The 23,850-nt window shown below is 36.2% G+C and overlaps 1 protein-coding gene across 3 annotated transcripts in view; it reads left to right on the plus strand.

The window, feature by feature from the left end:
• The window catches only part of CENPE (centromere protein E), a 35,813-nt gene extending 13,442 nt beyond the window's left edge, over positions 1 to 22,371 (plus strand). For 2 of the 3 annotated variants that reach the window (XM_069855561.1, XM_069855559.1), the window contains 23 exons: positions 862 to 936; positions 1,196 to 1,318; positions 1,676 to 1,810; positions 2,413 to 2,590; positions 3,062 to 3,216; positions 4,119 to 4,433; positions 5,238 to 5,537; positions 5,727 to 5,885; positions 7,100 to 7,321; positions 8,637 to 8,858; positions 9,867 to 10,004; positions 10,869 to 11,069; positions 11,152 to 11,295; positions 12,819 to 13,031; positions 14,218 to 14,427; positions 14,958 to 15,167; positions 17,782 to 18,000; positions 18,558 to 18,761; positions 19,345 to 19,457; positions 19,952 to 20,049; positions 20,598 to 20,760; positions 21,209 to 21,471; positions 21,822 to 22,371. In XM_069855561.1, coding sequence (XP_069711662.1) covers positions 862 to 936; positions 1,196 to 1,318; positions 1,676 to 1,810; positions 2,413 to 2,590; positions 3,062 to 3,216; positions 4,119 to 4,433; positions 5,238 to 5,537; positions 5,727 to 5,885; positions 7,100 to 7,321; positions 8,637 to 8,858; positions 9,867 to 10,004; positions 10,869 to 11,069; positions 11,152 to 11,295; positions 12,819 to 13,031; positions 14,218 to 14,427; positions 14,958 to 15,167; positions 17,782 to 18,000; positions 18,558 to 18,761; positions 19,345 to 19,457; positions 19,952 to 20,049; positions 20,598 to 20,760; positions 21,209 to 21,471; positions 21,822 to 21,919 — 4,158 coding nt within the window. In that variant the 3' untranslated portion in view covers positions 21,920 to 22,371. The remainder of the gene's footprint in view (positions 1 to 861; positions 937 to 1,195; positions 1,319 to 1,675; positions 1,811 to 2,412; positions 2,591 to 3,061; positions 3,217 to 4,118; positions 4,434 to 5,237; positions 5,538 to 5,726; positions 5,886 to 7,099; positions 7,322 to 8,636; positions 8,859 to 9,866; positions 10,005 to 10,868; positions 11,070 to 11,151; positions 11,296 to 12,818; positions 13,032 to 14,217; positions 14,428 to 14,957; positions 15,168 to 17,781; positions 18,001 to 18,557; positions 18,762 to 19,344; positions 19,458 to 19,951; positions 20,050 to 20,597; positions 20,761 to 21,208; positions 21,472 to 21,821) is intronic. The other variant, XM_069855560.1, reaches the window with a different exon arrangement.
• Positions 22,372 to 23,850: the final 1,479 nt, after the last annotated feature.

Here is a 23,850-nt window from a genome sequence, read left to right on the forward strand (position 1 = left end):
GTAAGCATTCGTTGGTACCCCTGTAGCAGATTAATTACAGCAATACTGGAAGGTCATGAACTTCATTTAAATACCTTGGTTGAAATCCATCAATCTTTACTTGTATGTCTGTGATGATTTACTCATTTAACGTTGTTATTCTGTCTAACAGATTTGGCAGTAGTATTGTACTATATCTTCTACAATCATGCTCTGATTTTAACATTTTTTTTTCTCACTATATTCCTAACTACACATAAATACTCACTGGAGAGCGCTCATTTGAAAGCTTTTTACTGATCTTAAAGTTACAGATTGGATTTTCTCCTTACGAGTGCTTGTGACTGTACAGGAGTACTTGTAGATGAGTGCTTATTGTAAAGGTTTTCTAACAAAGACCAAAAAGAAAGCATTCTTCAATTCTAATATTCTACTTGCTCCTCCTTTCAGAAGGTGCCTCTGAATTTTAGCACCTTCTCATTATTAGTGAATAGATTACAGCACTGCAGATATTTGTGATTTTAAAAGCTCCTTAATGTGATTAGTATTTGAAGTGTCATATCTTTAAGACTTTTGCATTAATTGCTTTGATAAAGTTGCCCTTGCTTCTTCAGCTATTGCAGATTAAACTGTGCTTGAATACTTTCTAATTACTGGGAAGCTAAACCAGAGCTTTGCATCTTATCTATCCACTTGAAAGAATGCGTAGCAACTTGCTTTGTAGCTTTTGTAGGTAGAAATGCATGTGTATATGGTTTGTCCACTTAACAGAAAAGAAATCACAAGATAGACCTTGCTTATTTTCATGCTGTTGGCAACTAAAACTACTGGTGTGGGTGCCTTCTAACATCCTCTGCAATTTTGCTTCAATTTGCTCCACAGATACAACTAATGCATGAAATTGCCAACTTAAAGAATCTAGTTTCAAATGCTGAAGTGCACAATGAAGGACTTGAGGTGAGTCTGTCCCTGAATTTATATGCAATAAAACTTGTAGGAAATGTACTTATTTTATCTATCTTGAACTACTGCATATGTGCTGAGGACAACCCACCTATCATTGGATTCTGGTTAGTCTTCCCAGATATAAGTAGAGATATGCCTAAAACCCATGAATGCTTACTATGTACAAAGCAGGTTTCTGTTAAATTTTTGCCTGAAAAACCAAACTGAGCACCAAAATCTTTCTTCTCCCTTTTTTTCCTTTAACTTTTAGGAAGAAATAAACTCCAAATTGGAGCAGCTGAAAGAGAAAGAGAACAAAATAAAAGTATTACAGAATCGTGTGGAAGAATTGCAGAAAGCAGAAGCAGAAAAAAAGGAGACATCTATTTTGGTGGTAAATCTGAGTTTTCTGATGGGTTGAGAGATGGGTTTGGTTTTGTTGGAGGCGAGTTAAATTTAGGTATAAGCTTTACATAATTGAAGTCCTCCTTGTAGTTGGTAGGAAAACTTTTTTTACAAAGCTTAAAATGCTAATTACTACTTTATCGCTCAGCAGTACTCTGCAGTTAAGCTATGGGAATTGCTGGCTTTTATCCTTTCTTTCAATTGAGCCTGATACTGTTCCCTTTAAACTAACCAAGGTTTCTGAGCCTATATTTACACTTTAACCACATTATAATTACAATACGCACATTCGCTTTATTATGAATATGCATTTCTTGATTTCTTAAAGTATTTATCTGTCTTCCAGGGAGATTCTGATAAACTAATTAAGGAAATTCAGCAGCTGAATAAATCCCTCTTAGATAGTGAAAACGTAGCTTTAGATGCCAAAAGAGAATCTGCTTTTCTCAGAACTGAAAACTTGGAGCTGAAAGAGAAGATGGTAAGTACTTGTTAAACTGCATTTATAGCTGTACAAAATGCTGTTAAGGGACTGTCTGTTCCCAGACTAACAAAGACTGCAATCTATAAGATGTGGTAGAGTATTTGGAGAAAGCTAATGACTTGTGCTTCAAGTAATGTTTTTATTACGGAATTCATGGAAAATGGGCGTTCAGGAGAAAGATAAAACGAAAATAGAGACTCCCTCCACAGGTGTGGGCGGGCTAGTTTTAGGTTTACCAGTAGAGAGAAAACAGCAATGAACAATTTTTAGGGAGTTACTAGGGCATAAGACTCCAAACCTAATTTTACCAGAGAACAAAAAAGAATGAGATGTGAACTCAAAACTGGAATAGAGCTTACTTTGAGCTTTGAATGAGTAAAGACAAAATACTATAAGCAGTTATAGTCCTGACCTGTAAGGTAAGGTATGGTTTGCTATAGGACACTGACAGGAATGCAGTTGTTAAATTGTGGCTTTTTTTGCAGTATTTATCAGGGCCAATGTTGTTCAGAGTGACAACAGGAAATAATAGACACACTATTAATATGTTAAGCAAGTAGACTTTCGTGTGAAATGCGTGTTTGTTTGTTTTCCTCAAGAATGAACTCCTGAATAACTATGAGCAAATGCAAAACGATATTCAAGTCTACAAAAATCAAGTAGAAGTAGGAAAAGCCAGTTACAAAAAAATGCAAGCTGACTTGCAGAAAGAGTTGCAGTCTGTATTTCAAGAAAACGCGAGGCTGACTTCAATGATGGATGGTAAAATTCCAAAAGGTACTGTTTCAGGTAGAGGGTTTTCTTCCACCTCCCCCTCCCCCCTTTTTCCCGAAATAGTGGGGAGGTAGGGAAAATTTTTTGGTTCTTGTTTTCTCAAATACTTGGAGCTTCTGTCAATATAAAAAATTATAATATTTGGTAGTGCTGGCACATAGTAACTGCTTTAGCACTTTCTTGTACTGCTTGGAGAACTCTAGCTTACAGAATGTTTTGTATTGCATAAAGTCATGAGCGAAAGCTGTTGGGGAGGGGGGAGGGCCAGGGGTGGAATCTAAAACTGGATGTCAAACTCAAAAATACGACCGAATTCAGACGAGTAGTTTCATCATTTAATTGCTGGCCATTGTAAAACACAGTTGTCTATAATTCTACTAGTATGTCATGCAGAATGCATTATAAATTTTCTGCTTAATTTTTAAAACATGCTTTTTTCTCACACTTACTTATGTAAACTTGTTAATTGTCTAGATCTACTCTCTTTTGCGGAAGTGGAAAAAAAGACAGCTGACTTAAAAGGAGAACTCGAAAAAGCATTGAAAGAGAATGCACTTCTACAAAAACAAGTAAATGAGCTAGCAGAATTTCAGTCTTTACCAAATACTGTTGAGATACAGCAGAAAGAGGTAAACAAAAATAACGTAACTTTTTCCCTTGGTTTTATGTTGCACTTGACTGGTACCATATTAATGGAGGCCTATTGTAGTTTTAAAGCCAAAAGTTATCTTGAATCAAATGACCAGAGTTATTTCTAGTGAAACATTTGCCTGCCTATTTGCCATGATCCCTGCTGATAACTGTTGCATATGTACAATTTTGTTTGATCCTGCTTTACTGTTCTAAAACTGAATTTTTGTCTAATTGGACATATATAAAACTTCAAGACCTCTTAGTAGAAATGCTTCTTGAAGCGAGATAACTCACTTGCAAATTCTGGAAAACTTGTAAGGAAACTTTTCAATTTCTTGGCAGGTCAGACCTTGGTAGACTGTTAGCTATAAATGTGTCTCAAAGGGTTTGTTTGCAAACACTTCCTAGATTTCCTTCTCCTTAAATACCTGCTATTAAGCATATGCAGTGAAAATTATCCAGTGCAAGTAGTCTCAGACTTATGAATGCTTTGCAAAAATTTCTAAATCCTTCCAGTAATAAACAAAACCTAGATGTTAACAACTTTATAAGCTCTGTATCATGAAGAAAGTATTGATACACCTAAATACTCAATTTATTAATTATAGCTATGAGCATCACTACAATTTTAGCTCAAAACATAGGAAAAATAGTATTTAAAGAATATCTGAAAAGTTAGAGGAGATGCTTCAAGATTTTGGCAGGAGCTTGTCTGTCTTGCCTCTCTTTGAAGGACTGTTTGCTAGACTACTCCTTCCTAACACAGCAAAACCCAACATACAGTGATCCCTGTTTGCCTATACTTTATTTCCTATATCTGCATATAAGCATGTTTTTATTATGCACCTATTTCAAATCAATTGTGAAAACGCTATTAATATTGTTTGTCTCTTGGCAGATTCTTGAAAAATGTGAGGAGCTGCGCTTATTAAAATCGGAACGAGAAAAGTTGCTTTCTGAAGTAGCTGATAATGAAGCTAGGCTTAAACATATGGCTGAAGAAATTAAAAAATCACAAGAGGATCTAGCAGATGCTCAACTTAAATATGTAACATCTGATCAGGAATATGTAGCACTTAAACAGCTCCATGAAGAACTAGAGCAAAAATATGTAGCTGCTTCGGAAAACAATGAACAAATGAAGCTCCAAATAGATATCTTATCTAAAGAAGCACAAGAGTCTGAAACAGCTTTGAATGAAGTGAAATTAGAGGTCAGTGTCAGCTTGCTCCTTTATTACAGATACCATACTCATGGTGCTGTGTTTTGTATGTTAACACTACTATTTTTAGAGAAGTAGTCTTAAAGGTATTCATAACATTATCCATTCACGCAAGAGGAATTTCAGTGCTATTACTTATTTGATGCCAGGTCTACAGAGTTACAGGACTATGCAGCTCAGCGGTCTCTTTCTTCACAGACAAAAATACGTATGCCTTGCTCCAGCCTATATGTTCCTTATGTACTTGACCTTTTAATTCTTTTCTCATTCCTAGTTTTATCTTTGTTATTCAGATTTTTTTTTAATATGCTGCTATGACTTACTCTATCTAAAGTCATGCAAAGTTTCTTCATTGGGAACTGGAGTCTCTTTGTTTAGAACAGAAGGTCTTTCAAACCAAAGAGAATCACTGTATAAACTGGCAATTAGAAAGGAAGAAAACATGTTTAAGGAAAGAACTGAAGGTGCATATTTTTTATGAGGTGTCAACATTGACTGTCATATTCCAACTATGGATTTGATAATTCCTAAGCAATGCTAGTTTAATGTGTGGTGTTATGTTTTAGTAAGAGTTTTACTGTGAAGAAGAAACCACAGGAAAGTTTCAGAAACAAGTGCTTATTTAATGTGAGCAAGAATAAATTCAGGGACTTACATAAGTTCATCATTTTACTTTTCTCCCGTTAAAAGCTCACACCCTCTCTAAGCTAATATAAGAATCTGTGAGAACATGTACACATTATGCAGTTTTGCATTACAATGAAAGTTTCTGGCCTTTTCCTTTACAAACTAAAGCTTTCTAGCAAAATGAAAGAACTGGAAGAAAAGACGGCAGAGTACAAACAACTCCTTGAGGTAAGAGAAGATTTTAGTCAGACTCAGCAGAAATTAAATGAAATGGAACAATTAAAAGAGCAAGACAAGGTCATGGAGGTCAAGGATTCGGAGATACAGGCAGTTCTTCAGCAGCTTATTGAATGTCAGGAAGAAATAAAAACGCTAACCCAGGAAAGAGATTACCTGAAGCAAAAAGAGGAGTCTCTCCAAGCTGAGACAGACCAACTCAAAGAGGATATAAAGGACACTGTTTCAATGGTAAGAATTCTGCCTTTATAGAAATGGGCCATACCTTTTAACGGGGAAAAGTGTAAGAATACTTATAAACTATATTGAAATATATAGGGGAGTAGTTTGGCATGGGGTATGATTTGTTAATCAAGGAGTGTCTACTAATGTTGCAAAATACTTAGATTTTCTTTGGATTTTCTTCCTTTTGTTCTCTAGAACATCTTGGCACATGAAGAACTGAGAAATACCCAGAGTTCTCTCAAGCAATCCCAGGACGTTGTCAAAAAGTTGGAAAGAAATATTTCTGAAAAAGAATCTCAGATTCTGAGTGTTGAAAAGACACTGGGGAAAACCATTAAAGAACTCGAAACACAGGTAATATTTTTACTTAATTATTACATAACACGCTTTTAATGTGTTTTCCAACACTGAAGACAAGCCTAGTTAGACTATAAACAGACTGTTTGTCCTTAGAAAAATTCCAGACCTTTGGTAGAAAGTGGGCAGAAATATAGTACTGCCTGATCAAAGTTTTTACCAGTTGCTGATATATTCCTGTAGAGCTTCAAGCTGTAATGTACGCTCTAATAAACCTTTTCTTAACTAGTGTGCCCCATAGTTGTCAATTTGAGTGGTGACAAATGGAAGAAGGGGGTGGCAAATGGAAGAAGGGTACCTAGGGGTAGGAATGAGGCTAATGGGTTGTAACATAAAGGCCCGATGAAACGTGTAGCATTGCTATAAATGGCAGTTCAGTTCCCAACATACAACAGAAAGCTGATCCACTGGTTTTCGTGCCTGTTTGTTCAACAAATGCCAAAGAAGTGTGCTGAGAATGTTGGATGACAGTCCAACAAGTGACAGTCACTTCAGTGGTGTGGTTTCTCTGGAGGGAGAATCTGTAGTATGTGAGACTGAATTTTTCTTGAACTGTAACTAAACTTGCCCTAGTGCTGAACAATGGGATATTATTTGGAATCAATACCGCTCTTTGACATCAGTGCAATTTTCCAAATTTTAAAACCTTAAATTCTAATAATATCTTTTACCCATGTAACTGAATATGTTTGAGCAACTAAAAGGCAATTTAGCTCACTAAGTTGCTGCGCTATTAATTTCTTATGTACTGATTTTCATATCTGAAACTATTGTGGCTTTTAGGAGACATCAGTATCTGTTAGATTCAAGCTTATGTACTGTATGTACAGTAACTGAGTAATTTTTATGGAATTATAATGGCCTGAGTATTTTTATGCATTTGCTGTTGTCTACCAATGAGACAGAAGCAATGAAATTTGATTGATTTATTTTTTTTTTTAAGCAAAATTGTTACATCTTTCTTTGTTTACTTATAACACTAAACCAATGGAGGCATCTTCTGTAAAATAATTCAAATATAACAACCCATATACAGATAGTGCTTGTGAAATATGATCCAATAACACTCTTAAATCAGAACTTGATTACCAGGACAACAAAATGTAATTAATTAGGATGTCACTGGGATTTTTTCCAAACTGTCAAATTCTTTCTGCCCATGCTAGAGATTATTAGAAATGTTAATACTGGTTGTTTACTTGTTTTTTCAGCTCACTGAAGCAACTGAAAACCTGAGTCGTATCTCTTCGGAATATAGCAAGCTACTAGCAGAAAAAGAACAAATTGAAATAGTAATCAATGAGAATGTCTCTCAGCAGCTTGAGAAAATCACTTTACTTAATCAGGAGAAAGATGAACTACAGCAAATGGTAGAGGCTTTTAAAGCAGAAAGAGATCAGTTAGAGGCTGACTGTCGGGAAAGCAAGGAGAAAGTATGTATAAAATCTCCGAAGTAATTGTTCTAAAAGCAGGTTGGATTATTTCAGTTGTGAAGCCTTCTGCTAACCAGTATTTATTCCTCTTCCTTCACTTCTTCAGAGCAGCGGTAAACTAAAACCTTAGTTCACTAGTTTACTGATCCAATCTGGATTTTGGTATCTCTTTTTGGTTTTTTAGTCTCGCATCCCCTCTCTGATCTTCGGTCACTGTGCTTCTCTGGATTTAGACACAGTTGTGTGCCACTTGTTGCAGAAACAGTCTGCAATCTCCTGTTATGTTTTTAATCTACAGTGTCTTTGCATTTAGTGCTGAATAGTAGTGGTAATCCAAGTTTACTGATATCTAAGGGCTTAATTCTCCTACCACTTCAGCTAATTCTGGATTGATGAAGAGAAAGCTTAATCCATAAAAGGTGCTACTTAACTCTCCTGTTTCTCTTTTCTGATGTTTTATTTCCTGGCACATTAGTGATTTCAATATTCTAAGTATTTGCATGAAAAGTGTGCTTATGCTGTCACGTTATTTCAGAGAAATGTGTTCTGATAGGTAGTTAACAAAAATCAAGCTGATAATTTCTAAAGTTAAAAGAAAGTCTGGCAAGTATTTCTTTTCCCAAGAGAAGCTCTACAAATTACTTTAAAAAGTAAAAGCTTTCACATGGGTTCTAGCAAACCCTTGGTAGAATCACAGATCTCAAGTATGTATAGATCAACTAATTTAAAAACTAAAATAAGCAGACTAAGATTATCCAATCTTATTATAGTTTACATCTTGCTACTAAAAAACTGTCTTCCTTTGGAGTTCTTAAAGTAGGCGTGGGGGAACAACAACTGAGTTTAGTCTAAAGTTAACACACTTATTATTTTGATAGTTTTGTCCTAGAAATTCAAATGCTTAACTCCTGTTACGCAAACCTCAGTCATATTGAGCAAGCATCAATGTAATTCCTTGTTCTGCAGTCACTAAAAGTTCTGACAGAAATGGAAAATCTACAGCATCATCAGAAAGGGCAAGCTGATAATCCAGAAGAATGTGCTAACAAATGGAGTAGGGAAATTGCAAAACACTGACAAAAAAAAATGAAGAAATAAACTGAAAGAAAAGGCAAAAGTGGTAATAAATGCTTAGAAATAGGTTAGTGGGTGCTCTCTCAAGGACTTATTATAATAGCAGATATTTAACAATGATAACTTGTGCTGGTTTCTTGGTCCAATAGAGGACATCATAGTAATGCAATTTAGCTACAAAAGAGTTTTTTGTTATTATTTACGTGTTGATTTCTTAATTTTTGAAAATATTTTATAATAGGTAGTGAAGTTGAATGAGGACTTAAATTTGGTAACTACGGAAAGGCACCAGCTGCTAGGAGAACTGAAAGAAAAGACTGAGAATGAAAGAAGTAAACTTCAACAGCTGGAGGAACAGTGTGATTTGTTAGCCCAGGAGAGACATCAGCTCCAGGAAATGCTGGAAGGTCTTCAGTTGGAGAAGAACAAACTGGAGATTAAACTACAGGAGAGTGTTGATAAGGTGCTTTATCTTTGATTAAAGTATAATAACTATAAACACTTGGTAGACGAATATGGTTAATTCTTGAAGCTGTCTTGAAAAATATTTTACAAGTATTAATGTTATACCCAGACTGAAAAATATTGGCATGCTCAAAGTTCTGTCTTGTCAAATGGTAAAGATGTATGTATTCTTTTGAAAATGTTACCTGAGGCTGCTTTATTTAGAAATAAATAAAGAACCAGAAAATATATTAATTTCATTACCAAAAGACTTAACAGGCACTTTTTAAATGGATTTCATTAAATGGTATGTTTTGCAATTGAGCCCCAAAGCTTTGAAAGTAAAGCTGACAAATTCTGACCCTTATACTTCTCTTGTGGATGAAGCGTATCTTCACAACAGTGAAGACAAGTGAATTGAGTGGTATCCATTGAGCAGCAGTCCTTGTTTAGATATTGAGCAATTGCTTCCTATATCTGTAGTTAATTTAAATCTATGGTGGGAGGAGAATCGCCTTACTCTCACTACCAATATCTTCTAGTTCACCTGGTTTTGAGTATCTATTGTCTTGCTATGCAACTTAAGTACAGTGGAAGTTCAGCAGTTTAGTGCAAGAAATGCTAGTTCTATAATCAATTACTAAAGATAACAGCACTCTAACAACAGTCCAAGTCATAAAATTATGTTAAGTAATTTTTGGATGGTTCTTGATGTGAATCCTACTCAAATTACATCTCTGTTGTTACTCATCTGTGTAAACAGGGATTGCAGAAAACGTCCAAACATGCTGTTAATATACTTTATCTTAAATTTTAAAATATTATTAAGGATTTATTAATGTACTAGTTGGCAAGCTTTGCTTAGTGAAAGTAGAAACTTTCAAAGATAAAACTTGAAATTTCTTGTACTCTACGTTAGAGGGTTTTGTGCTAAGTACTCAGACTCCACGAAATATTGAATAGCCTGATGTATGAGAGTTAGATTCACGTGCTATCCTCTATATTTGTTGCTCTATTTTTACTCCAGATTCTTGAAACTGAAAAGCAATTGAAGTGGCAACAAGAACTCCTCAACAATGAGAAGATCAAAGCTGAAGAAAGAGAAAAACATTTGTTAAAGGTTCAGAGGCAGTCAGATATTTTGGAGGACAGCCTAACAAGCAAGGTGTGAGGAGTTCTGGTTTTAGGAGCTATTTGGCAATTCTGTCTTCTGATATTCTATCACTGATGTGCTAAAGTTTTTTTTGCTCAGAACAAATCCTATTTAATTTCTAAGTCTCAGCACATCTTTTAATGGGTGCTAACCAAGCATGAACATGGGCAAAGGATTTTGTACAAATTTCTTTAGTGGTGTTTAGAAGTAGCACCCTGAACTTGTCTCAGCTTCATAACCAGTTGGGTTGGTTGCTCCATTAGAACAGGCACTGATTTATCCAACATGTGTAGGCTTAATATGATAGACATAATTGTACATGTCTTTATTCTGGCTTTAAAATCCACTGTATAGACAGCATGAACCTAAGCAGGTTTGGAACACTTTGTGCACTTTCAAACTACAACTGTTGTTTAGAAAGTCTTGCACACAGCTCTTGCCAACTCAGTCTTTTTGTAGTTTTCAGTTGTTCATTTTCATCTCTAAAACTCTTCCTTTGCCTGTAGATCAAAGAGTACAATTAGGGATCATATCAGCAACTGATACTTTTCTATTCATTAGAGCAGATACAAAGATAACTCATTGCCCATCTCTTATGCTAGTCCTCCATTTCTTTCCTTTTTCTTGTGATGTGGACATATGTTGACTGCCTTTTTGATTAAACAATTGGAAACAAAGTTGACTACAGTAGAGTTCTCTGGATGTAATGTTATTCCTCTTCCTTTTAATTTCTGTTTCTGAGTGATTAGAACACAGAAATTATTTTTAAACTTCTTGCTGTTAGCACAGATTTTAGAGTTATTGTAAATTGTGTTCTCTGTATTTGTCAACTGATTTGAGTATTAATACTTGGTTTTTCTCCACTATTTATTATAGATTCAACAGTTAACTGAGATGCTAAATATCATATCATGTGAAAAAGACCAGTTATTGGCTGAAAGCATTAGTCACTCTTCCCAACATAAAGAACAAATCTCATCAATTAATCAAGAAAAGGATGAGCTACAAAAACTTCTCCAGGATGTCAGATCTGAGCGGGACCAGCTCAAGACAGAATTGCAAAAAAATTCTGAGATGGTTAGTGTTGCAGGTAGCATACCTAAGTTATTCATCACGTCTCTTCTTAAATGGTACTTAAAGATTTATATTTTTATTCTAGTATGTTGAAACGAATGCAAAACTAGAAAGTGCTCTAGAACAACTGAAGCAGAGAAGTCTGAATGATATGTCCATTCAGGTGGATTTACTGGGTAATGCAGAGCAGATGTTTGATGACAGCCTGAAGGAAAACTTAACAATTAAGGTAAGCTTACCTCTCTGCTTATTTTAAGGATGCATGTAAAACCTTAATACTGTCTTGTTCTGGAGCATAATTCTTGCTTCTGTGTACATTTAATGAAATTAATTGTATATCTTGCCAAGATACTGCAAACCATGGGATCAGTTGGCTTATTGCTGTTCTGTGGCCATGCATCCTGTTCCAAGAATATTAAATTGAGATGTCTCAACTGAGAAGTTCACTTGATTTCATTGCTGTCCAGCCACCCCAAAGAAAATAACTAATCATGTAGAAGTGTTTCGCCATTTTGTTTTTGCAACCTCCTCTAAATCCTCCCTTCCACTATGCCTGTCAAAAAATAAATCAGTTTCCAGTAAATTAGTTTCATTAAATAGCTTCTCTCCTGAAAATAGGAAGCTTCTGTCATTCCTTAGATTTTTTTTTTTTTATTAATTAACTATTCTGAGTATACTTTCCCACAGATATGAGCAGTACTACTAACCCACTGAAAGCCTAAATAAACCAAGATCTATGAATATGTATGGAACTTAAAGTACCACTGTACTGCATTTTTTACATCTGTGCAGCAGATTTGGACATCTTTTTATATGTGCTAGAAAAACCCTGAGTGCTTTTTCAGTTAATGTCAAAAGTGGGAAAGGACCAAATTGCAAGAATTGGTTATTTGTAGCTTTCTTCTATTTATCTACATCAGCAGTAGGGAGCTAATACTGAAGGAAGTAAACAACATCAATTGATTCCTTTTAATGACATTCTCCCTTTCTAACTTTTGTTGGTAGGATCTTGTTTGCCTCTGTTTCTCTTGCAATTTTCTCAAGTATCTTGTACTTGTTCCTGTTGGACATATGGTGTATGTTCCGATGTTTTTACTGTGGATCAAAATGTTAAACTCGAATCCTGCTTCTTTTAACTAAGAACCAAATATGGAGGCAGTATGCCTAGGAAGTTTTGTACTTGCTTTAAAATATATAACCTAGCTAAGTATGCAATACTTAAGTTGACGTTTGCTGGGAGTGTCTTGATGCCCATTGCATTTCTCAGCCTCCTCATTCATTAATCTCATCTCCCATTTTATGGCAGAGTGCCAGGAACAACTTCATGATCCCTTTCTTTCAACAAAGGACCAAGTAGATCAACTTGGGAGGGAGAGGAGAAAGGGAAAGAGTACTCCAGCTTGTGAGGGAGAGGATAATCAGGGAGATCATCCCGAGGTCAGCATAGCTGGCAAACTTATGAACAGGCAACAATTCCATTTCAGGATCTACAGGTCTTGATGTGGCTAGGCAATCTCAGTCACAAAAAGAACTTGAGCTTGTGAAATGTGATTTTTCTGGAAAACTAAAATTCTCTGCTTTTTGTCATATTCCTACGGCAAGTCAAAACTTACTTCTATTAACTCTGTTGTAAACATGGTCCATAATGTAGAGGTTGTTCCTAGAGCCCGATGGCTTATTTTAAGCTTCTGTTTATAGCTAATCACTTTTTTCCTTATTGTGCCTGAATGAATTTATTTCACTTGCCTTTAGGAACTCCTTGAGAAATTACCAAATATAGGGAAGAGGTATGAATGTCTCTCTACAGCGTCTCTTAAACTGAGGAATGAACTGGATAGTCAGAAAGCACTGGTAGCTGACATAACGAGGCTGCTTTCATCCGAAGAGAGTAAACAAGTCAAAAGACTTCAGTATGAAAATGAGAAATGGAATGGTCTTCTCCAGAGTTTATTGAACAAACTGAAGGTACTAACTTAAAATGCTTCATATTGCTTTGGTTTGGTTTTTTTTAATAAGCTCTTAATATAGAGAGCTAGGATTCTGCATACTTCAGCTTTATGTGAAGGTATATCTTGTGGAAAATAAGTTGATAGTAAAAGCTTTACAATCCTGGAAAACTGGAACTATTTAGTTAAGTTAATCAACCTTAGCTTTTCACTGTGGTCCAGCTGCTTTGCACAGCATTTCATTAACAATAATTGATTTTAATTGGGAAAACACTTTTTCTTTTTGTATTCCATAAATCAAATTATGGGCCTCTAAGTATCTTAGTGTGGGGTAGAGACATGCAAGATGCCTTGGAGATTCAAGTTTATTCTGTAAAACTATCCAGGTAGTTTGATAACTTCTGTAGCCTTGCAAACCTTCCTCAATTTGTAGTTCAAAGATTCCAATTATCGAGAAAAAAGTGAAGAGGAATTGGGAAAGAACTCCTATTATCATATCGTTTACTGTACTTCTGCATAAAGTGTTTTTGTTTATTTACCATGAAATCTTAAGGTGATTTTGTTGGGAATGGGGTGGGAGGCTGGGCAGGATGAGGGTGAGGTTCATGTCCGGTGTACAAAAACACTGGATGTGGTCTTGAGTCAGTCATCTCTATAAATATCCATTAGCTAAAAAGTTTAAGTAGTATTCAAAAGAGCTTTATTCATAACTCCACTTAGGTTTTATTTTTTCTTTTTTCCTGTAAATGCCTTTCAACGTATACAGTTAAAGATGTTTAAGACGTAAGTAGTGATCTTGACTGGAATAAAGCTTTAAATCAGCATTATTTTTGTATATTATCTGCAGCTTTCACAGCTCTAAGAGAAAATAAATACAACAAAAAAAAGGTAAACACAACAAAAATACTTGGCTTTTCAAAGTCCAGATTCATGGAAAGTTATCTAGCACCTTTTTAGACTTTTCACCCTTTTTAAGACCCTACAGAAAATTAGCATACTTTAGAAATGCTGACCCAGCTGGAAGTCTTTCACACTATTGCTATACAGCACATGTGAACTTAATTTTCTTAGCCATATTTTAGTTGTCCTGGATGTCTACGGACTATGAGAGTGAATAGATTGCATGATAAAATACGGAAATTTACCCGGATGCTGAGTACCAATTTAAAGCATACTCATTGATACATCCTGTTCTTCTACAACAGTTTCTGTTCAGTCGTGTTTGCTCAAAGAAATGTAACTATTACACTACTGTTAACAAGTATGGAATGGAACTGCTTGAGGAAAAGAGAAAACAAGATCAGCTACAAGCTCAGATTCAATGTCTCAGGAAGATTTATTTGAACCAGAACGAAACATCTTCTCAAGAATTAAACATCAGTGAAGCGCTGCAGAGTTTGCAATTGGATGCAGAGGTAGCATTTGAAGCAATTTTCAGACAGGAAGACTTGAATATTTCATAGTATGGCGTAATGGGATGGTGCTAATCCACTGCCGTTGCTTTTACCTCTTAAGACTTTGCTTAAGAGGGAGGTAGAATTCTTATTTTTCTGTGCTAGTAATTCCATAATATGAAGATTCTGGTTTATACAGTGGCTTAAAGTGAAATATTGCATTGTAAGACCGTGGGAATGTTATTTTCTGATTTGCCATGTAAAATACATACCACCTGGTATAAGATGGCTTTTTAAATAATAGGAAAAATTTGTACTAATATGCATATTTTTCCCCCTTTCCCCTTCCTACCTGCCCTAGAAATGTAGATTGTCTTCTTATTTTCCCAGTGGTGTTTAATTTAAGTTTAGTGAAATTCCTTTAATGTGATAATTAGATGCTAAAACAGACTTCCTACAAATCTTGATAGCTAAGAGACCAAAATGTGTATTTACTGCTTTGATAGCTATGTGTCTATTTAAACATGAATCCCTTCTTTTTTTCTTTTAAGAGCATTCTCAAAGATGTATCAGAAATGGAAAGTGAACTTCTCTGGATAGAGGCAGAGCTACAACAGGAAGAGAGTGCTAGAAAAGAAACAACACAGTTCTGGGAAGGTTGTTCAGGAACTCACTTTGATTTGAATAAACTTGCAGAAGAGTTAAAGAAAGATAATGAAAGGCTTTCGCAAGTCCATAGATTCTGGACCCCTAAAGTAAAGGTACAGTTAAATCTTCCTCAGTCAGAAGGTTTTTGCATAAGGACTCTGTAAATGCCTCTAATCTGACTGAAAATGAAACAAAAAAAAGGCTATTTAAAGGTTATTATTGTCACACTTGCAGTTAAGTATGAATACAGTAAGACAGAATCACAGAATCATTTGGGTTGGAAAAGACTTTTAAGATCATTGAGCTAGACCATAAACCTAACACTGCCAAGTTAACCACTAAACCATGTCTCTAGGCACCACATCTATATGTCTCTTAACCACCTCTAGGGATGGTAACTCAACCACTTCCCTGGGTATCTTGTTCCAATCCTTGACAACTCTTTTAGTTAAGACTATTTTCCTAACATCCAGTCTAAACCTCCCCTGGTGCAAGTTGAGAACATATTCTCTTGCCCTATCACTTCATTTCAGGCACTCGTAGGCAGTGATAAGGTCTCCCCTCAGCTTCCTTTTCTCTAGGCTAAACAACCCCCATTCCCTCAGTCACTCTATGTAAGGCTTATGTTCAGATCCTTCATCAGCTTCATTACTCTCCTCTGGACACGCTCCAGCAACTTGATTTCCTCCTTGTACTGAGGGGCCCAAAACTGAATGCAGTATTGGTGGTGCAGCCTCAGCAGTGCTGAGTCCAGGGGGAAGTCCTGTTGGCCACACTTTCTGATATAGGCCAGGATGCTACTGGTCTCCTTAGCTACCTGGGCACACTGGCTCGTATTCAGCCAGCTGTCAACAAATATCCCCATGTCTTTTCCTGCTGGGCAGCTTTCCAGCCACTCTTTACCAAGCCTGTAGCATTGCATGGATTTGTTGTGACCAAGTGCAAGACCCAACACTTAGCCTTATTGAATCTAAATGTAGGAATGCTCAGATTTTTAAAGACATCTTTCATAGAATCATAGAATAACCAGGTTGGAAAAGACCCACAGGATCATCGAGTCCAACCATTCCTATCAATCACTAAACCATGCCCTTCAGCACCTGTCCCTTAAACACCTCCAGGGAAGGTGACTCAAATACCTCCCTGGGCAGCCTGTTCCAGTGCCCAATGACCCTTTCTGTGAAAAATTTTTTCCTAATGTTCAGCCTGAACCTCCCCTGGTGGAGTTTGAGGCCATTCCCTCTCCTTCTGTCCCCTGTCACTTGGGAGAAGAGGCCAGCTCCCTCCTCTCCACAACTTCCTTCTAGGTAGTTACACAGAGCAATGAGGTCTCCCCTCAGCCTCCTCCAGGCTAAACAACCCCAGCTTTCTCAGCCGTTCCTTATAAGGCCTGTTCTCCAGCCCCCTCACCAGCTTTGTTGCTCTTCTCTGGACTCTCTCCAGAGCCTCAACATCCTTCTTGTGGTGAGGGGCCCAGAACTGAACACAGGATTCAAGGAGTGGTCTCTTTCCTCACTCATTCAAACTTGGGAACTTGCGTTGTAAAAGGTTTTACAGACACGGGGGATGGGGTGGTTTTGCATTTTAGACTGAATTCTAGAAACTGTAGGTTCAAAATTGTTATATAGCTTTGCTTGCAGAACTTGGCATCCTGTTGCGATCACTTTCTCCAGGCTTTATGCCCACAAGATTGTCTGCTCTCTTCAGGCCAACTTTATCAAAACTACTTTAGCAGTTTTAAAAAATGAATTGTAACTTATATTCTCATACATTATCAAACTCCAGAAAGTCAAGTTATTCTAGAGATGGTTCAGCCTTTTTTTCCTCTTCTTTCCTACTTGCATTCTGCCCCCTTGACAGAAAAGACCAAGTGTTTTATGGCGTTAAGTGTATTATGAAGAGCGTTTCATGACGTCTTATCTCTCTGATTAAATATATTGAAAGTTGCTCAAAAAACAGGTTATAGGAGAGAATCTACTACCTTCTGATTAGTTGTAGGTACAGTCTTCCTAACAAGTGTATCCTGGAAAAGTTCCTGGAGCGTTCATACTATTACTCCTTCTACAGGTATTGATCTAAAGTATGAAGAGCTCATCTCCCTTCTTCCCAAGTGTGATTCAGTTCTGTCCTGTTAAGTTTAACCAGTTCTTACAATTTTCTTCCTTAGAGTCAATAACCACTCTTGACTTCAGGATTTCCAAAAGCTGGCAGGCTTTTAGGAAGAATTTCCTGACAAACATATTATGTAGATCAAAGATTTTTTTCAAACAATCTAGTATAACTGTCATTTCCTGATAAGTCTGAAGTTTTTCTTATCTGGCATGTTAAGCATATGAGTTTCTAGACCAGTCCAATGTGTATGTTTTCTTTCAAATGGTTTCAGTGAACACTTTATAGCAAAAAGCTCTGCAAATAGTAGTTTGTTTCTGTTACTGACCTTCAAGAAGTCTTTCCAATAATACCTCCTTTGTTACTGTCTGAGTTAATGTAGAAATACTGGTAAAATTGCCACGCACAGTCCTTTTCTTGTACAGTTTTCTGCCTGCCTCTTTTAGAAATGAAACCAGACTTATGAGTGCTACTGATTCAGTTTCCAATAGCAGGCATCTTTAAATGGTATACTGAAACAATAATACGCAATGAATACAGGCCAAGAGACTGTCTTCATTTACTTTATTTCTAGCTGAGAATTATTTAACTTATCTGTGTGACACTACTTATTTTCAGATACTCCTTGAACTTTCTTCAGAGCTGGATGCCAGGACTGCCAGTTACAGTAAAAATGCTGATGTTGAATTGAAACAGAGAAAAGAGAAAAGTGAAGAGTTGTTTCAGGAACTAAACACTCTTAAAGAACAACTGGCCCCTAGTGCTTCTGCCAGTCACACATTAGAAGAAAATGACAGGCTTCATAACAAATTAAAGGCTGCAGAGCAAGATAGAAAGGTACCAGTATTTGTTTCTAAGGAAAATTTTGATGCTTGTATTCTAAGTAAGAGTACTTCAAACTGAAAAGAAAATAAACATTGATGGCAGCTGTAATTCTGTACCATACAACATGCTGGCCCAGAGTGCACTTCATTTTTCCAGCTTTTTTTATTCCCAAAGTGGAAGTTTGAGCTCTTGTCTGTAATGTGATTATTTTAATTACCTATTTTCTATACATAAATAGATGTCAGCTTAGGAATTTGTATAGAATGTTCCCACCTGGTTTTGAAGTCTCCATATTAATAGTGTGATGCTCCTGATGCTTTTTTTAAGCATGTAGTATTCACTATGTCAAACTGGAAGCTGGAGAAGAATCCTGTGTCTAATGCTGGGAACTGAGGACACGTTTCTCTGTCCTAGTTTTATGTTGCAGTTCCACTTGTTCAAAGCACTTTATTCTGGAACACTCGAGTCTAAGAAAAAAGGTGGCACAACAGTGAGGTAGACACCAAGAGTTGCCATAAAGTCTATAGCGTTGGATTTTTAATCATAACTGACTGATTGTATCCTAATAGGATATGGAAATAAAAATTCAGAACTTGGAAAATGTAATAAATGAAATAGGAAAAGAAGTCAAAGAGAAAGATGACAGAATAAGCAAGTTACAAGCAGAGACAAGAATAAAATCGGTGACAAGCGAGCAAACTCAACTGCAAGTTAAACTAGATGAGACAGAGAAGTGCCTCAAAACTGCCTTGACTGAGATTCAGAGTCTCCAGGTATGTGCAAAATACTTTTTCTCATTCTTTCCTGTCCTGAGAGAGACAGCATGCATGCTTGAGACCAGCTGTAGATTAAACATAGCACTCTAAAGTCAATTTATTGTTTCATGTAACATTCTTAGAGTAAAACTCTACTCGCCTGTTCAATACGCAGTTTAAAATTCTACTAATGCTGATTTCAGAGACAGAATTTAAATCCCTTGTTATAATGTTAGAAGCTAAATGTATCACTTCTACATGATGTGTTTCTGAAACATTCTTAAAAAAAGTCCAAGTTTTGAAACTGAAGCATGGGCTGTTTTTTCTATATAATATAGTTGTGTACTAGTTCAAAATTCCCAGGCTTATATTTGCAAAGAAGTCAGCAAAATTTGCTGAAATAAGATTATGTGTTAAGATGCCAACTAATACTACAGTGCTAGTTGGTAATGCAGGCATTCTTACCCCAAAGTAACTTCTGTTTCCAGTCTTGTCCTGCAAAATCTAGCAGATTATAGTTAGGATACAAAGTAAGCAACTGTTAAAGTAATTGCTAATCAACAAGCCTTTCTTCATAGTAGATCTTTTATTTTATCTTCAGGCAAAACTAGACAAAGATGCTGTGTTGTACAAAGAAGAAATTGATCATCTTAAAACAGAATTGGTAAAATGCGATATGGAAAGAATGAAACTATCCAAATGTTTTGATATTCAGTGAGTTCATATCTTACCTCATTATGATTCTCAGCTACTTGGGTTTTAGCTTCTACTTTTCTGTTTAATTTTTTCAACAGAATAAGAAGTGAGTATATGGCTTTGTGTCCTACGTTCCTATTGTAGCGAGATTCCAGACAAAGTAAAAACCATATCCATCTTAGGTTGATTACAAAGGCCTTTCCTTATGCACTCACCAAAATTTTTCAACCCGTGTTCAGCCAGAAATGTCAAAAGAAAGTGTGGGGAAAGCAGTAACTGAAGTTACTAGGTCCATGGAGAGAAGGAATACATAGAGAATAATTCTAGTCCAACTTCTGGTTTTCTACACTTTATCTAAAATCTAACTGATAACAAGTTTATGTAGTTTTGCCTATACAAGTTGGGTATGGTTTGTGTCTAACAGCTCATTTTGAAAATCAAACTAGCTGTCTTGCAACTGTAATAATTAAACTGACAGGTTTTTTTTTTTCCTCCCTTCCTGCCTCATATAGACTTACTAATTATAAAGCTAGTATAGAACAAAAAGAACATCAATTAAGAGACGTCAAAGAAGAACTTAGAAGAGTACACCAAGAACAAGACGTTACTGGTAAATTTGAGATAAATATAAGGAATTCTTTCATGCTAAACATTCAGTTTTAAGGTTATATGGTTGAAGCCCAGATTGAGATGCAGGCCTTTTACCTGAAAGAGTGTGAGGAAGATTGAGTGCTTTGGAAGATGAGATGGAAAGTAAACTTTTAGCTGCACATATGCTGCATCAGAATCAGCAGTTCCTGTGGTTTTTATCTAGCCATGTTTGATGTTGTGGTGGGATAAGCTGCAGCTGTAGTAGCTCACATTGCTGTTATTTCCTTAAGTGATATCAAATAAGAATAGCTAGTTCTAATCATAACTGGCATACGTGAAACTGTAACTACTTTAACTCTAAAGTGAACAATCTCTTAAGGTTCATAATAACTCCCTGGCAGTGTGAATACTGGGAGGTGTGTTTCTCTATAAAAAAAGAGTAACTGTTGTAGTTGTAATCTAGTGAGGTCTTACATATAAGACCATAGGAAGGAATAGGCTAAAAATTATATTGACTTGGTTTTAAGCACTGTCCAAATAACATACAGCTGTATAAACCTTTTCTAGTGCTGCAGGAAACAGACGCTCCTTGGCAATCCCAAACACCCATTACTTGTGGTGGCGGCAGTGGTATTGTCCAGAGCACGCAAATACTAGTTCTAAAGTCTGAACAAGCTAAGCTTCAGAAAGAGAACTTGCACCTGAAGAAACAAAGTGATCTTCTGCTGAGGTGAGTATGGAGCTGATCAGCAATGTGTTAAATCATTGGTCACTATTAACCTATGCATGTCATTAGAGTTTCTAGGAACTCTATAGGAGAGAGTAATTATGACTAGTAGTAGTAGGGTAGATTTTCTAGATTCTTTCACATAATAAACTTTTTGTTTAAAGCTTATATTTATTGGTTTTATATATACGACTTTTGAACTTTTAATTCCTTTCTTCCATAAGGATTTCTTAAATACTAGAAGATAAATTGTATGTTGGAAAAAATTTTAGCTTAAATAAAAAAAATTGTGCATTTGAAAGCAAAGCAAGATACACAGATATGGTCTTGCATTGACATATCTGTCATGCTGTCTAAAATAGAGGAACTGTCTGTTAGGAATTTTTCCTTATTTAAAGGGACTGCTTCATTTTTTTCCTAATTGAATGCTGGGTTATTTTGCTCCTTTCAGTAATGAGCATCAACTGAAAGAGGAACTTAGGAAATGGAAAGAAAGAGCCCTAAAATGGAAAGAAAAATCCTTAAGTGAAAACACTCGAGAGAGAGTACCAAAGTCTCCAAAGACAACCGTGTCTTCTTCCCTTAAAGAGCAAATGCCTCCACCCTCAAAGGAACCTGTTTCTCAGGAAACTGTGACTCGGGACACAACGACATCTCTGCCACTGCCTCTTCCAACAAATTTCTTTGATAATTCTGGCTTGAGTAAACTGATGGGTATGTAGCACAGTAGCATTGTCCCTTAAAGACCTGGAGAAAATCATAGAATCATAGAATAACCAGGTTGGAAGAGACCCACTGGATCATCGAGTCCAACCATTCCTATCAAACACTAAACACATTTTTAAGGTGTCAGTGTCAGATTTCCTTAAAGAATGTGACTCCTTGCTGTTTCTTGTGATGGCCAACTCTAGTAATAATGCAGACTTCCTCACAACACAAAGCTCCCTAGAGGAAAGCTTTGATAGCTGGCATTTAAAACACTAATCATGATTAAATTACTGTATTTCTATTGCTTGTCTAACTGCATAGTTTGTGTTACATTAATGTTTTTGTCTTCTGTATAGGTCTGCAACCTGCAGGAATAGAGCCCTCAGAAGAACATATTGAGCGTTGGTTCAGAACTCCAGAGAAACAGCACGCCCTTGATTGCACCACCCAGTAAAGGTGCTCGGTTGTAAGCTGCCTGTGCTGTGGCTACAGTCAGAATCTGCCTATTTGAAAGACAACTGCTTCAGATCAAAAGCCATCAACTTCTTCCACAAATTGTAACTAATTTGATGTTTATAGGGCACACAATGAAGAGCTCCTATTAAAACCCTTACAGTGTTTCTACAGCTCAGCCAATTTTGGTGCCAAGAGTAAATTTTATTTTGTATTACCTTTAAATATATGCCTAGTTCTTATTTGAAGCTGGATATTGGACTTCTATTTAATAATAAGCAAGGGACATGATGCTTTCCTGCTACTCTAGTAAATGGAAGATAAACTGGATCATCAAGGCTGCAAGCTGAACTATTTTACTAGCCTATTTTATATGTACTGTGATATCTACTTTTTTGTATGTTTTGTAGAAGGCAGTGTGTTTTATCAATAAACTTTAAGCATTTAAAAATATTTCTGCTGGTCACTTCACTTGCGCTGTCATCCAAGGATGTTTATTACAATATTCAGTGTGTAAAGACTGTATTTTATAGTAATCTCAGCACTTCAGTCATCGTTATGTTTTTGTGTGTCCTCCATAGATTTTTGCAGTAATTACTTAAGAGCAGAAATTTACTCTTGCACAAGTCAATCGCTGGTGTTTTGGTTTAATTCTTCTTTCTAACTGAGTCTCTCTGTCAGGATGTGTTTTGAAGTCTTAAAGTTGGATACTTCTCCCTTTCCTCCCTTTGCACCCTCCACTGCCAACTTGAATTGGGCACTCAAAACCTGAGATCAACTGTGTTAAGGATTAAATGATCATCATCAGATGAGAAAGTCATACCTCCCAAAAATACCTGCATCAAAAGCATCATCCTTGTTTTATAGGAATAAAACTTAATGATGCTACCCAGACTAGACTGATAAAGAGATGGTTACACCAACATGTTCTGGGGCATTCAGTAGTTACTGCAACTGGTAGGCTTGTGCAAGGATTACTTACCTGACTGAGGTACTTCAGCAATCTTTCATAAAGAAATAACTATCTATTTGCCCTGAGTGGCTGTAAACTACCAACTACTCTAACTACTAAGGAAATCCAAGTACCTCTAAATCTCCTACCTGGAATGTATTTTGGGAAGCTTTTAAATATATTGCTAGGCAAAACCACACAGGTTTTAAATTCTAATACTGAGCTCAGCACCGTCTTCTTTCCTACCACAGCTATGGGTATGTAGGAGCAATTTATTTCTGAACATTGGTGAGCGCAGAGTTGGTATTTGTGTGACGTGGCTTTTATTTTGGTGTTGGTGGTTTTTTTGCAATTTCCTACTATGTCTTTGGCCAGCAGCTTTTTTTTCAGTCCTTATATTTTGGTGTTCTAATAAATGAATTAAGCTGCCTTTTTCCTTCAAGAAGGGGGGAAACTATATATCTTTTCTATAAAAGATTTTAAGGGGGTTTTGTTAATATTTTTCTTGCTTGAAACATTTCTAGAGTTGGAGATTCCTGGTGATCAAGTTGAAAATTGGGAACCTATTGCAACAGGTCTGTCTGAAATCAGTAGGCAAAAGGTGTTAGGGACAGAAGGATAAATGCTTTTAGAAAGCTTCATAAATATTTTGTTTACTGGGGAGCTGATTTACAAAGCCTTAAAAAGATATCATAGCTTAGCAGAGAGCTGAGATGATCTTTTAATATTACTGAGATTTGTGTATGTGTCCCAATTTACCCACAGAACTGGCTTTTCTGAAGAAAATGCACCCAATCGAAGTTCAGACAGGATTTCAATTTCTTTGAGTGCTGCGAGTAACTTTAAGTCTAGTGTGAGCTTATAACTACATTACTTTGTCATAGAATTTCCCAATCTGATTATTAAGTCTAATTTAAACTACTCAATACAAAAAAAGAGTGAGGAGAAAACCACAATTTATCATGCAAGTATTATCCGAG

Source organism: Phaenicophaeus curvirostris, chromosome 4 (genome assembly GCF_032191515.1).
Source record: "Phaenicophaeus curvirostris isolate KB17595 chromosome 4, BPBGC_Pcur_1.0, whole genome shotgun sequence".
NCBI classification, from domain to species: Eukaryota; Metazoa; Chordata; class Aves; order Cuculiformes; family Cuculidae; genus Phaenicophaeus; species Phaenicophaeus curvirostris.